Genomic DNA, 12,769 nt, shown 5'->3' on the forward strand with positions numbered 1-12,769 from the left:
AGGAAGTTATTGATGTTGAAGTGAGTCTGGTCCAATTTAAATGCCTTCTTTTGAGGAAAATATATTTGATTTTACTAACTTTTTACTAACACCCATATTTGTTGAATTAATGAACCAATTTCAATATTTTCATACCCAAGTAGTGTCTACATCCATAAAAAAAAAATAGTATATGGTTAACCCCTGTGGTAGTTTTGGAGTGGAATTACGTGAAAGCATTTCATTTTGAACATTAATTCAAAATTGATGTTTTATCTATACATAAGCATAGTTTTAGATTGTACTTAATCAAATTGAGCTTAAATGAGATATAAATAATATCTTTTAAAAATACACTCTTAATAATGTATCATAGTTTTGTTTAATTCCTTATCATCATAAATAAGAGATTTGTTTATAAAAATGATTATAACAAATTATTTTGGAGTCGAAAAATATTTATTCGCTTTTAATAATAATATTGGAGGACTTGGGGCCTAATGCTTCCTATGACACTGATTTCATTACTAATAAAATAATTAATTAATTGTTGTCTTTTCCAATTATTTGCATGCTAGTAATTGGTAATTAATCCTATTTGATTACATGATGCTAAGGAATCGATACACGAGGGATTTTGTTTCAAAGAAATATGATATATTTTATTGTCAAAATGTCTGAAATTGCATCAGTATTATGATTTATGAAATTAGACAAAGTGAACATAGACGTGGTATTTCCTCGTCTAAAATACATAGAACTTGAAAAGAAGACTACATGACGTATGTAGTACAAGACTATACTTGTTAAAAATAGAGTCATCTGGACATAATAAAGAGCTTAGAAAATTGTTTTGCTCTTTCATCAAATCTTGCTGATAAATAAAAAATGAATTCAGGTCCTGATTTGAAAATCTACTGATTTTGATATATTTTATACTTTCTCCAGCTAGAAGTAGTAGACGTGAGGAAGAAGGGCATTTAATTAATAATTATTGATTTAGGCTATATAGATAGATATGATGATGAATAGCTAGTATTTTTCAATAATTAATAATAATATTAGCATTTAGGGGTGAAATGGCACTCTTAATTGTACGTGTGTCGGATTTGCGTGCGATGAGAAGTGCGTTGCTGATAGAAGTTAGCCGATAGGTGTTGACCGGCTAGCTTTTCAAAGAAAAAGAAGAATGATTTGATATTTTATTTGCATGACATTCGAGAGCTTTGGGTTTTCATTTAGCCGAGGATCCTTAATTATCATCACTATCAAAAGAGTTTCCAATGGATTCACATGTACAGCGCCTTCAAAGATCTCTTCAAGAGAACGACATGGAACCCAAAACAACAATCGATTTGAATACAATTCAACTCAACGACATCGAACCCGTTTTTGCATGTGGAGTGATCCCCTATCCTACTGATAAAGCTGAGGTAAATGAAGTGACGGATCTATGTCTTCGATTCTTCCACAGAAGACAACACGCTGAAGAAACCTTGGAAATGTACTATCATGGTCTTTTAAATCTGTATGCATTGGTTCCCGATGATCTTAAGTGTGAAGAGGATTTAATCAAAGTTTTCATCGTTGGAATTTATTCTAAGCCTATTATCATATCCTTTCAAATCATGGAAAGTGCTCATTTCCCACGAAATTATGATGAAGTCCTTCATTTGTCTCTACAATACGACTATTTTATACGTAATTTAACCATTCCTAGCTCACTAATTGGCAGGCTTAAATCCATGTTCATTCATCCAAATCCTGTAGGAGAGGAGCATCAACTTCGTATCCCAAACGTTCCCGAAGAAGATCCAGACGTCGATTATTACTATCCAGATGATTTTTATCCCAATGAAGAAGGATATTACTATCACAATTTGGAAGTGGAAAGAGGACGTCAAGTTGACGAGAATGCAAATCAGGTTATAGAACGACGGAAAGAAGAACCAAATCAGTCACAAGAATCCCACTTTGATCAAAATGAGCAAGATAAAAGCTCCCCTGTTTACTTTATTGAGAGTATTTACGATATGCAATCAGTCTCAGAAAATGTCATTATCGACGGCACACTGAATCAATCCTACGCACAACAATCTAGATCACAAAGAAATTGCGTCGAAGTCCCTATGAGTAGGGAACAGGAATTGGAGGTAGAGGATAGTGAAATGAGCGAAGAATATATATCAAGTATGGAGTCATTTTGTACGGAAGAGGAACACGAAAGGTTGATGTCTATACGATCTGTAAGAAGAAGATTGTTTTAAATTAGTTTTTTGTCAATATAAAAACACAACGCACGGATTTATGTATTGGTTATAAACCAATCTTTATTTATTGGTCTTCTCTTTTTATATACTTACATATTTGTCCCTATAATAATTGCAATACGTTTCTTGCAAGAAAGTGCCTCTATTTTTTAATTCGATCTTTATGTTCAATATATATTTTATTTATTTATAATTTTTTCAATGAAATATGTAAATAACATTGAAATGTCTTTTAAATGCAATTTTTAATAATTTTAATCAAACGGTAATATTGTACCAATTTAATTCACGCAACTTAGTAAACTGACACTTCGAGTCTATTGCTTATTTTGATTGATAGTTATAAATAATCAATAATATATTGAAGCACATAAAATTGGAGTCATTACCCCCCCTTTGTATTATGTACAATATATATATATTTTTTTTTGGTTTTAAACATTCAGTTACTTGATGTGAACAACCATAATATTATTTCTCTAGAGTCTTTCTTGTTGCAACTCCCTCTGTTTTTCATGTTTTTAAAGAATGCCTGGGTATTATGTTATATATTCTAATAGCTTGAGTTCTTTCAAGTCTCGATTTAAGTTATATTTGTAGCTGCTCATAGAATAGCATTTTTACTCCAGTTTTTCATCATTAATATAATTATTATATGTAATAACAATTTATTTTATAAAACCTTACTTTTATAAAATGTTCTGTTTTTGGTTTGTATCCAAATAAACACATTTATATTCTGAAATTATTGACTTTATTTTAATTTATTATGTCGTATTGTCAATATTGGTGCTGAATAGAACAGTTCCACACGAATGAGGATAAAATTCCAACTTTTGGGCATCTTTTTGTTGGAGTAAACGACTCTTTATATCCTTGTTGAGAACATTCACCCCTTCTATTTTTCAAATAGTAGTCCTCACAGTGAAGGTGATATCCCTGTGGTACCAGATTATAGATATTAGATTATTTTTGATGGATGTGAAGGTCCAGACTGGTTCATCAATATTATTATTCATTGTCCTTCTGTTCCTCCTGCTCCATGTATTTATATATATTCAAAAGTAGTCAAATTGACCTGCACAATTACTTAGAAGGATTATCATTCAGTATTCGTTCATTATAAAATGTGGATAATATTTGTGTGAATATAGAACCTTGTTAAGAGGGAATATTAACATTTAATTTACTTTTGAAAGGTAGTTACAATGTATAATATGTGATTAAGTTAATTACTGAATACCAATTGTCAAATCATGTTAAAAAGGATATTAAATTATTTTGTAAAAAGTACCATTACTGTAACATGTTACATGTCACTTCAAGAAAAGTTGATGTTTGGAATAATAAATAATATTCATTCAATATTCTTATTATTTATATACTTATATAATTTAGATGAGATAACATTTTCAAGAAATAGAGTTGATAGAGGTTGGAATTGTATGTATAGTTTAAAAACAGATGACTATAAACTATAATAGTAGTCCTTGCATTGTAATACGTTTCCATTTTCCAAATAAGAGATGAATTATAATCAAAGCTATAAAAAAGTTTTCGTAAGGAAACTTCCTTGGCTTCGAGAACACCCTTCTTCCAGATGTTACTTTTGAGATAGGATGTAATAAAGGAGTCCTTTAGGACGTAATATCTTTACCTCATTCAACAAAGTTTTTGCAACATTTTAAATTTAGGCTCATCGGAGTTAATATCCCAAAATATAACCATAATAATTGGAGTGATGTGAATACATTAGATTGTTGGAAGGGGCGAGGGATTATACACATACTTGTCAAGGGAATAAAGTAATGAATGCTTTCCCCTGCTTACTCTAAATATGGGCCTATTTCCTTCATCAAATATCTACTTAAAATACATTATGAATATATTTTCTCAACTTCCTTCTTCCCCTCTAATACTTCAATATATTATGTATAGGGAAAAAACATGAATATGATTTCATTTCCAAAAAAAAAAATGTAATAATTCTTTTGAAGATACTTCTTCATAGTTGATTAAATCATTATTTTTCACTTCCTTTTGAGGAAAATCTTCTGGATATATATTGTATACTAGTATGTAAAAGTTACATATTTTGGGTTTATCGGAATTTAGTCAAAAATCGTTTTACCGGACAATGGGAAACTCAAGAGCACAAAAATGTTTGACAATATACTACCTGATGTAAAAAAGTAATTAGACCTTCTAAAAATACACTTTTGAATAGGTGATGTTGAGTAAATCTTAAAGTTCCAATAATTTTCAATAGCTTAGAATTTAAGGCATTGATTGATGTACAAGTTGTACATACAATTTATGTATATGTAGCGATGGAGGCTAGAGAATCCATCATTAGCAATTTAATCCACGCTGGGAAGACAACCTCAGACATTATGAAGTCCTTAAAAGTCAGCAAGGTCAGTCTGTCACGGCAGAATTTGTTTAGCTGATGGTAACAACCTTAAGGACAACCCCAACAGTAGAAGGCCCGTCAAAGTGAAGCCTGAAGACATCATGGAGGCTTTTAAGGTCAACCCAACGATGAAGATGTCAGAGTACGCCAAGAAGAAGAAGGTGAATCGGTCTACTGTGGGCAACACCATCCAAAAGGATGGAGGAAGGTAGCTTAGAAGTATTGAGAGGTCAATCCTTTCCCAATGTCAAAAAAAAACTCCGTCTTCAACAATGTCAACAGCTATTGAATGATCTGAAGCACAACAGCAACCGAGTAAAAAAAAAATTCTGCTGAAAAGACCTTTACTATTGGCCCCATCTACAACAAGCAAATGATCGGGTGGTATGCCTTGGTAAGCCTGACAACAGCATCAGAATAGTCACCAAGACCGGCATCTGTGATGATATTGGGGGCTTTGGCATCAACAGAAAAAAAAATTGGCTCCAATTTGGTTTTCTGTTGGATACCGGTTACCTGCGACCGACTGATTGATGTTGTTGAAGGAAAATGTGGTACCATACATCACCAATATCATGAAGAATGACAACAAGGCCACGTACATATTTCAGTAGGATGGGGGTCCGGGAAATACTGCTAATATTATACAAGAGTGGATGGGTAGCAAGATGAACTTCTGATACAAGAAACTTTGGTCCCCTCAGAGCCCACCTATTTTTTTAGATAATATACATATTTATATCGTGTACTAACTTTGAGACAAGTTTTACCTTGTTCAATATGAAACGTTTTCACAGATATCACTAATTGCATCTCAATCGTTGGTATACAATGTATAAATTTCCATTAAATATAGATAAAACTTCATCATATGGCTTTAATTATAAAAAAAAATACATTTCAATTATTATTGAATGCAACTTGATACCAATAATGAATTATTTTAGTTAAATCAAAGTAGTGGGGTTATTAAAAATATCTATAAAATAGCTAAATTTGTATAATTTATTTTGGTCTTGATTAGTGCCTGGAAGTGCTTCTTCCACGAACAACTTTTGTTGGATTTGGCTCGTCTTCGAAGACCCACAGGGTCGAGTGTTGTTTTGTTTCGGACATATACGCATAGATCCATAATTTGTAAGGCTGTGACGATCTTATAAACGTCTTTTGAAGGACTGCAAGCGTATTTTTTCAACATTTCTTTGTATTTTTGAGCCTTCTTTTGAGCGGTTGTCATATTGTGCGGGATCCAACGAGAACAAACCTTTTTTAAGGCTAGGTGTACATGCAATATCGAATGTATACAGGTAGAAGAAATGCCCAAGAATGCCACTATCTCACGGTATGTCACATGACGATTTTGCATTATCCCTTCCGGCACGGCATCAATGTTCTCTGACAAAACGGCCGTTTTTGGACGACCTTCAGAGAATTCGTCTTTGAGGGAGCATTGTCCACTATTGAATTCATTAAACCAGTTTTTCAAAGTGCTATAGGATGGTACTTCATCGCCATACAAAGATTTAAATTCATCAATGCGCTCTTGTGATAATTCACGTCGAAAGTTGTGAAAAATGTTCGCACGAAGATGTTCACAACTTAATTCCATTTTTTTGCCAAATTAATTTTTTCAGGTCACTCTAAACAATATAAATGATGGTCGTACGTCAAAACACTCGGAGTACGATTATGCTACAAAATGTAAAACTTACCAAAGGAAATGTCAAATTGCACCTGGGAACACTTAGTATAGCCTAGGCCAGAAATGTATATAGCAGCCTACGTATATATTTCTTCTTTATTATTAAAATGCACGAGGAACCTATTTTGGTAATAGAGGGGTTCCTTGGATGTATTGGCGGTGGTTTTTAGCAATCCCACACTACCCATAGTCAATCTGATGGATGAGGGTATTCAACCATATTTTATATTTATATTCTTTACCAATCTTCTTGATCCATATCTTCAAAGATTAGATTGAGTTTAAAAAATAACAAAGAAATTATATTGTTATAATATTACTCATTTGAAGATACTCCCGCCAAGGATGGAATAAACACATATGTTTAGATATTTGTCATAAGTAGTTTTTTGCAAATTTATAAATGTGTAATTGTTCATCATGACATTTATACGGGGAATTTTCCAAACTGGCAATTTTCTTCCAGGGAAACCATCCACGGGCAATTTTCCCCCATGGCAGTTTTCGTAGATCATAGTAGTTCCTACTTTAAACTGCAGGAGTTTCGTCTCTTTGAAATAAGTTATAATGCACAACTTAAATAAGGTGGTTAATAACTACGTCATTTTAGCTATTGTAGTTACCATAAAAAACCAATAGGAACCGATCCTAGATATTTTTGTATAGAGATTATCTTATAAAAAACTGTTTTGTTACCTTTTACAAAAACAAACTAAGTTACATGGCATTAAATTTTTCGACTAATTTTCCATTTGTTTCAACATGCACTGGAGTTGGAACGTGGGTAACTATTCCTCCATCAATATAAAAACCCTTATTATTTCAGTATTGCTATGTTACTCGGAGTCAAAAATATTCAATTACAGGTATGTAATTATAATGTAAAATATATTATAAACAGATCCATAATATATTAAAGGAGAAATTGTTGACTCGTTCGTCCTCTTTATTAATATTAAATGAAGACGGCATCCTTGTATGTAGTTTCAGTAAATATATTATTAATTCTGCTTAAATTTGATAAAAAAATTATTGTATTTCAAAGATCTATAATTAGATTTATTATTTATTACTTCACTTAGGACTTTTATATTATATTTTAAGGATCATGCAACTCTGTTAATGTTCGATAGAATTTAACAAAAATCTTAATAGTATGGTATAATAATAACTCTATTAAATGAAAATTATAACAACTTTAATGTATACTGCTTTAATCACCTATATTGAACAATTAATTAACCACATCAATTTACGTTAATAAAACAGACAGTTTATATCAAATAAAGTTCGTACTATTACTTAATAAAAATCTTAAAAGTAAACCATTATTTCAATTTTTTCGGAAGAAAATGAATCTAATACCTAATATTTTCATTTGAAGTTGAGTAAAAAAAAATATGATAATCAACGAGAAGAATATTGAAAGCGCCCTCTGTATGAGTAATATACTGCTATTTCTACAAATTGAGGAGTTGAAAGTTCTATAAATTTGGTTGAGAAGATCAAATTACACTTTTTAAGGGGCATGTAAAGCGTGATTCTCTCTCCATCCTCAAACCTGACTACATAATTTTACCGACCAACACTCTCATTCCTCTCTTCGCTCTTCCCTACCATGTACACTCTAAGCACTACCCTTCCCTTATCCACAATAAACTTGTACCTTCCCAAAATAACCAAACTTTTCACTTATAAGACACTTCCCCATATGTAAATGACATCTAACCTCAATTGGTACAATTGCTTCCTCAATGCAGTTGACAATGGATCCATCCACTGCAATTATCTTTCTCTTAGATGTGATGCACTCTCCATCCCAGCACTCGCCCTGATAATGCATTCTATTTTTAGGATATCATCATTTTAAATTAACTACTTTTCATATTGAGATTCCTAGTAACTATGTTTATTCTTTTTCTTGTATCCCTAATTTGGATAGTACTTCCTTGTTTGGTATATATTTTTACGAATGTACTTTTGTTCAAATTTGTTTGTAGGACACTAATATTTTTAAACTCCTCCAATATATTCATATAAAATTTAGTTTCGATTGTTTATTCTCAATCAATGAACCAAGGAGACACGTCGAATCTCTTCTGGGAACTTTCCCGCCACCAAAAACCTCCACATAAGAAGTATATTTGAGAAAAGAGGCACCCCGAACCTCATAACCTGGGATAAGGTTAATGTTTGTGCCTGAGAAGTAAAAATTTGACTCTCTTCCCTCATAATAGCAACCAAGCATATGGTAGATCCTCCAAATGATGTTCCTCTGAGAGTTGGAATATTGTGGAAGCAGTAGGTGTATAGGGCGTCTTACAACAGTTCCGGATATGGTTCTTCTTTCCTCATTTAGAACATACATTTCCCCATGCCGGACAAATACTTCGTTCCAAAGGTTGTACCCAACTGTAGAGCTTACAAAGTTTTGGTTCCATTTTTATAACAACTATGGATTTTCCTATTTGTCAGATGCATGCCTTTTGCACTAAGGTACTCGGACAACAGCACCGAATCTTGGGGATTAGATTATATCTCGATGTATTTTTTAAGAGCCTATCTACGATCATTTCATCCTCATAAAATATGTTACAACTATTACAATTAAACATGCAAAAACGAGATGGTTTCTTTAAACAAGACACTAAGAGGTTCAGACTTATATTGTTTTAATTCACTTAGTCTGAATCGTTCCCCCATATTGATTTCACGGCAGAAAAGGGATCCGTTACGATACTTATCAAGGCCGTATTGCAGTCCTTGTTCTCTTTTTCCTTTTTGGATAAATCCTTCTTCAACTGCTGAACCTCTGGGCCAGCGCAGTGTAAGATAAGTGACGGCTTCTGTTCATTTGTCATACTCCCCATCAAAGACGTGTAGTGGTTGAACTCGTAGATCCACGAGGTCCAACTATGGCCCCTTCGGACTACGGCCATTTCAAATTATCCCGACTGCAAATTGTGCCTTAAAGGTACTGACACGGTTATATCCGTATAGCTGTGTCTGAACTTACTAAACACATAAATATAGGGGTCGGAACCACATTCCACGAGGTGTTCCCGGATTATCTAATGAGTTATGCCTTTTTTTAAGAGTCACATCCTTCTCGTCATCCAGGAGTTCCATCAACATGCACTCATATTTTAGTTTCTTGAGCGTCGACAGGGTTACCGTCTTCCTATTTGTCTCCACTTGTTGTGTATGTGACAATACCTGCATGAAAAGTTAAAAAAGATTGTATTCACGTCTCCCGATAGATGACGGGCAGGAGTGTGGGATGTATGTTTCACTTAGTAACAGAAAAAGGAAGAACAAATATAAAATACGAATTAAAAAAGGGAATTAGGAAGAGGATGAGCGAGTTAATCTTAGTATGTATCTTCAATCTTCGGTATATTTATAAATTAAAAATATATAAATAAATCACATGGCCAAACATTTGAAAAATTGCTTTATATTTACCAAAATCCGTATTTTCACATGGCCAATTACACTGGTCAACAATTTTTTTTTTCTTGCATGGACTTTGACAACGGATTGTTATAGAGTTTGGGCTGCTGAGTCCGAACATATGTTTAGATTTGCCACATCACATCAAGTTTTTTTGATATCCGATATTTAATATTTGTGGATGTTTACATAAAAAAACCTACAATGATATCACGTGTTCCTGTTATGAATGTATCTCTCTCTCTCTTTGACTCGAGTACTTAATGTGTTTTAATATATATCTCGATGTGAGCCAGCTCTTCCTTTAGCAATCAATATATCCTTTATTTAATCCAATCTATACCAGTAAAACTCTCATTTGGATTTAGTACAGTTGAATATTGTCTATTAAATATTTTTTAAATCACCATCATAGCTGTTTATGAAATCCAAACACATCTGTATAAGTCTATAAGCTATCCATGTCTACATCCTCACGGAGAAGAAAGTGATGTAGCAACCCAGATGTATTCTGCTATATCTGTGGATGCTTCACTTTATCACCTCAAAGACGGAACATAACTCACTTCGTTAAGAGTGTGTACCTTGCTTATTTTAAAGTACCGTTTCGAGACCAAAACAACAAATGGGCACCTCACATAGTATGCACTACTTGTCTCGAAACTCTGAGATCTTGGTCTCAAGGAAAAAAATGCTGAGCTCAAATTTGGTGCCCCGATGATTTTGAGAGAACCAACAAACCATCTAGATGATTGCTACTTCTGCCATGTAAATGTTAAAGGATTCAATAAAAAGAACAAGCGATACATGACAAACCCTAGCATCTCCTCTGCAATACGGTCAGTTCTTTATTCGGACGAAATAACTGTACCTATTTTCCCCAAGTTAGCAGATATTGATGATGAAGCACATACTTCAGTCGATGATGATGATGAAGAAGATGAAGATGCAAATTACATACCATTGGGTTTATTGTTTGGTCAACCTTTTCTGTATAGTCAACCTGAATTGAATTACCTAATTCGAGATTTGAATTTACCTAAACAATCTGCTGAGTTGCTGGCTTCCAGACTGCAAGAGTGAAATATGCTTGCTCAGGGGGACAAGTGTCACATTTTATCGTAACAGAGATGCAGAACTGAGAAAGTTCTTTGATTCCCAAAATCACTTTGTATATTGCAGTGACATTGAAGGGCTTCTTGTGGCTATAGGATTATCTGCGTATCATTCAAGTGAGTGAAGACTCTTTATTGATAGCTCTAGAAGAAGTGTGTTTTATTTCACAATGGTAACATATATGGATGTATCCCTATTGGACACTCAGTCTCCATGAAGGAGGAGTATGAAAACATCAAAATAGTACTTGAATGATTGAAATACCTCGATCACCAGTGGTTAATCTGTGTGAATGTAAAATTGGTGAACTTCCTTTTGGGTCAACAAGGAGGTTACACAAAATACCATTGTTCCCTTTGCTACTGGGGCAGTAGAGCTGACAAGGATCACTGGGTTAGAATGGAATGGTCATAAAGGCATACGTTGGTACCTGGAGAGAAGAATGTCATTAATTAACCACTAGTTGATCGAAAAAACATCATCCTTTCACCATTTCATATCAAACTCGGTATTATGAAGCAGTTTGTAAAAGCTCTTGATCACAATGTTGATTGTTTTCAATACATATGTTCAACTTTTCCGAGTCTTAGTGATACGAAGAAAAAGGCAGGGATATTCGACGGACCGCATATCAGAACATTACTCAGGGACATACATTTCACCGTGAGGATGACCGCTGTCGCTGTAGACTGCATTTACTAATGTGGTGCAGTGATTTCTTGTGAACAAGAAACACAACAATTACCAAGAGATTCTACATAAACTTCTCCTTAGTCTACGAGAACTCGGGTGCAGAATGAACATCAAACTGTACTACTTACAAGGTCACCTGGACACGTTTCCAGACAATCTTGGAGATGTTAGCAACGAACAAGTTGAGAGGTTCCCCCCAAGACATTAAAGTCATGGAAGACAGATATCAAGGTCGTTGGGACTCGCATATGACGGCTGATTACTGCGGGAGTTTGATGAGAGATCATTCAGATGCATTTACATAAGAGATCGTCATCCGAAAGGAAGTTTACCCCAAAAATGAACTAATATGTTTGTGTAAAAACAAAAATACACTGTTCCTGCATTTACTAGTTTGATATAACTTTCTATGTTTGTAATAATATTTAATTTTGTTAAATATGTGTTAGTAGTTTCATGCTTTGTATTTTTTTTAGTTGTGTATGTTTAAACAAAATTACATTGTCGTGTCTTGTATTGAAAAATAAAATAAAACCTTTTAGTCAACCTATGGTTCAAAAACCTCATGTGAAAACAAACAACTAGTGACACATTGAAATCAGCAGCCAATATGCAAATAAAATCACAAAAATCCAAAGTAATGTATTCTTTTTCTCTCGTAAATTAAGGATTTTTGGTATGTATTGTAGTATTTTTTCATCATCATGTCATTCAAAAAACTTGATGTGATAGGCACAAACTAATGACATATTTGGAATCAACAGCCAAAATGGAGTTAAATTCACTTTAAAAATCCCATGCAAGAAAATTTGTGTTATATTGGCCATTGTCAATAGTTTGAAAAGAAAGTGCAGGTTTGATTATATTTCCATCAAATGGACAAAAGCAACAAAAAAGGTTGTATACAAGGAGGTTTTACAATATAAATTTACCTATTATATAATTATAGTTTATAGTAAATCGTTTTAGTTTAAAATTTAAAAAAAAATGTTATTTTAAATAAAATAGCGTGTTCGTGCTTGCTTGTAGAACTATATTATAATAACTAAACATCGTAAGTAGCAACAGACTACTTTACACACGAGATCAACAGACGCTGTACTTCCATATATAACACTTTACACTGATATAAAATCACAAAAA

At 33.2% G+C, this 12,769-nt stretch overlaps 2 protein-coding genes across 2 annotated transcripts; one reads left to right on the forward strand and one right to left on the reverse strand.

Annotated features, from left to right (window-relative positions):
* Positions 1-1,140: 1,140 nt before the first annotated feature.
* On the forward strand, positions 1,141-2,994 carry LOC121118562 (uncharacterized). Its single transcript, XM_040713144.2, has 2 exons — positions 1,141-1,680; positions 1,750-2,994. The coding sequence occupies exons 1-2, from the start codon at positions 1,263-1,265 to the stop codon at positions 2,244-2,246; spliced, it is 915 nt and encodes a 304-aa protein (XP_040569078.1). The 5' UTR covers positions 1,141-1,262; the 3' UTR covers positions 2,247-2,994.
* Positions 2,995-3,335: 341 nt separating this feature from the next.
* On the reverse strand, positions 3,336-6,271 carry LOC139905277 (uncharacterized). Its single transcript, XM_071888100.1, has 3 exons — positions 6,004-6,271; positions 5,713-5,937; positions 3,336-3,406 (listed from the first exon to the last, which is right to left on the reverse strand). The coding sequence occupies exons 1-3, from the start codon at positions 6,269-6,271 to the stop codon at positions 3,336-3,338; spliced, it is 564 nt and encodes a 187-aa protein (XP_071744201.1).
* Positions 6,272-12,769: the final 6,498 nt, after the last annotated feature.

Source organism: Lepeophtheirus salmonis, chromosome 5, assembly GCF_016086655.4.
Source record: "Lepeophtheirus salmonis chromosome 5, UVic_Lsal_1.4, whole genome shotgun sequence".
Classification (NCBI taxonomy): domain Eukaryota; kingdom Metazoa; phylum Arthropoda; class Copepoda; order Siphonostomatoida; family Caligidae; genus Lepeophtheirus; species Lepeophtheirus salmonis.

Excerpts from the sequence above, each read along its gene's own strand:
- LOC121118562 (XM_040713144.2), top strand. The coding sequence starts at position 1,263 with ATGGATTCACATGTACAGCGCCTTCAAAGATCTCTTCAAGAGAACGAC. Across the intron at positions 1,681-1,749 it reads ACAATACGACTATTTTATAC|GAGAGGAGCATCAACTTCGT; the intron begins GTAATTTAACCA and ends CAAATCCTGTAG.
- LOC139905277 (XM_071888100.1), bottom strand. The coding sequence starts at position 6,271 with ATGGAATTAAGTTGTGAACATCTTCGTGCGAACATTTTTCACAACTTT. Across the intron at positions 5,938-6,003 it reads AAATCGTCATGTGACATACC|CCTTAAAAAAGGTTTGTTCT; the intron begins GTGAGATAGTGG and ends ATGTACACCTAG. Across the intron at positions 3,407-5,712 it reads AGCCAAATCCAACAAAAGTT|GTTCTATATTCACACAAATA; the intron begins GTTCGTGGAAGA and ends CCTCTTAACAAG.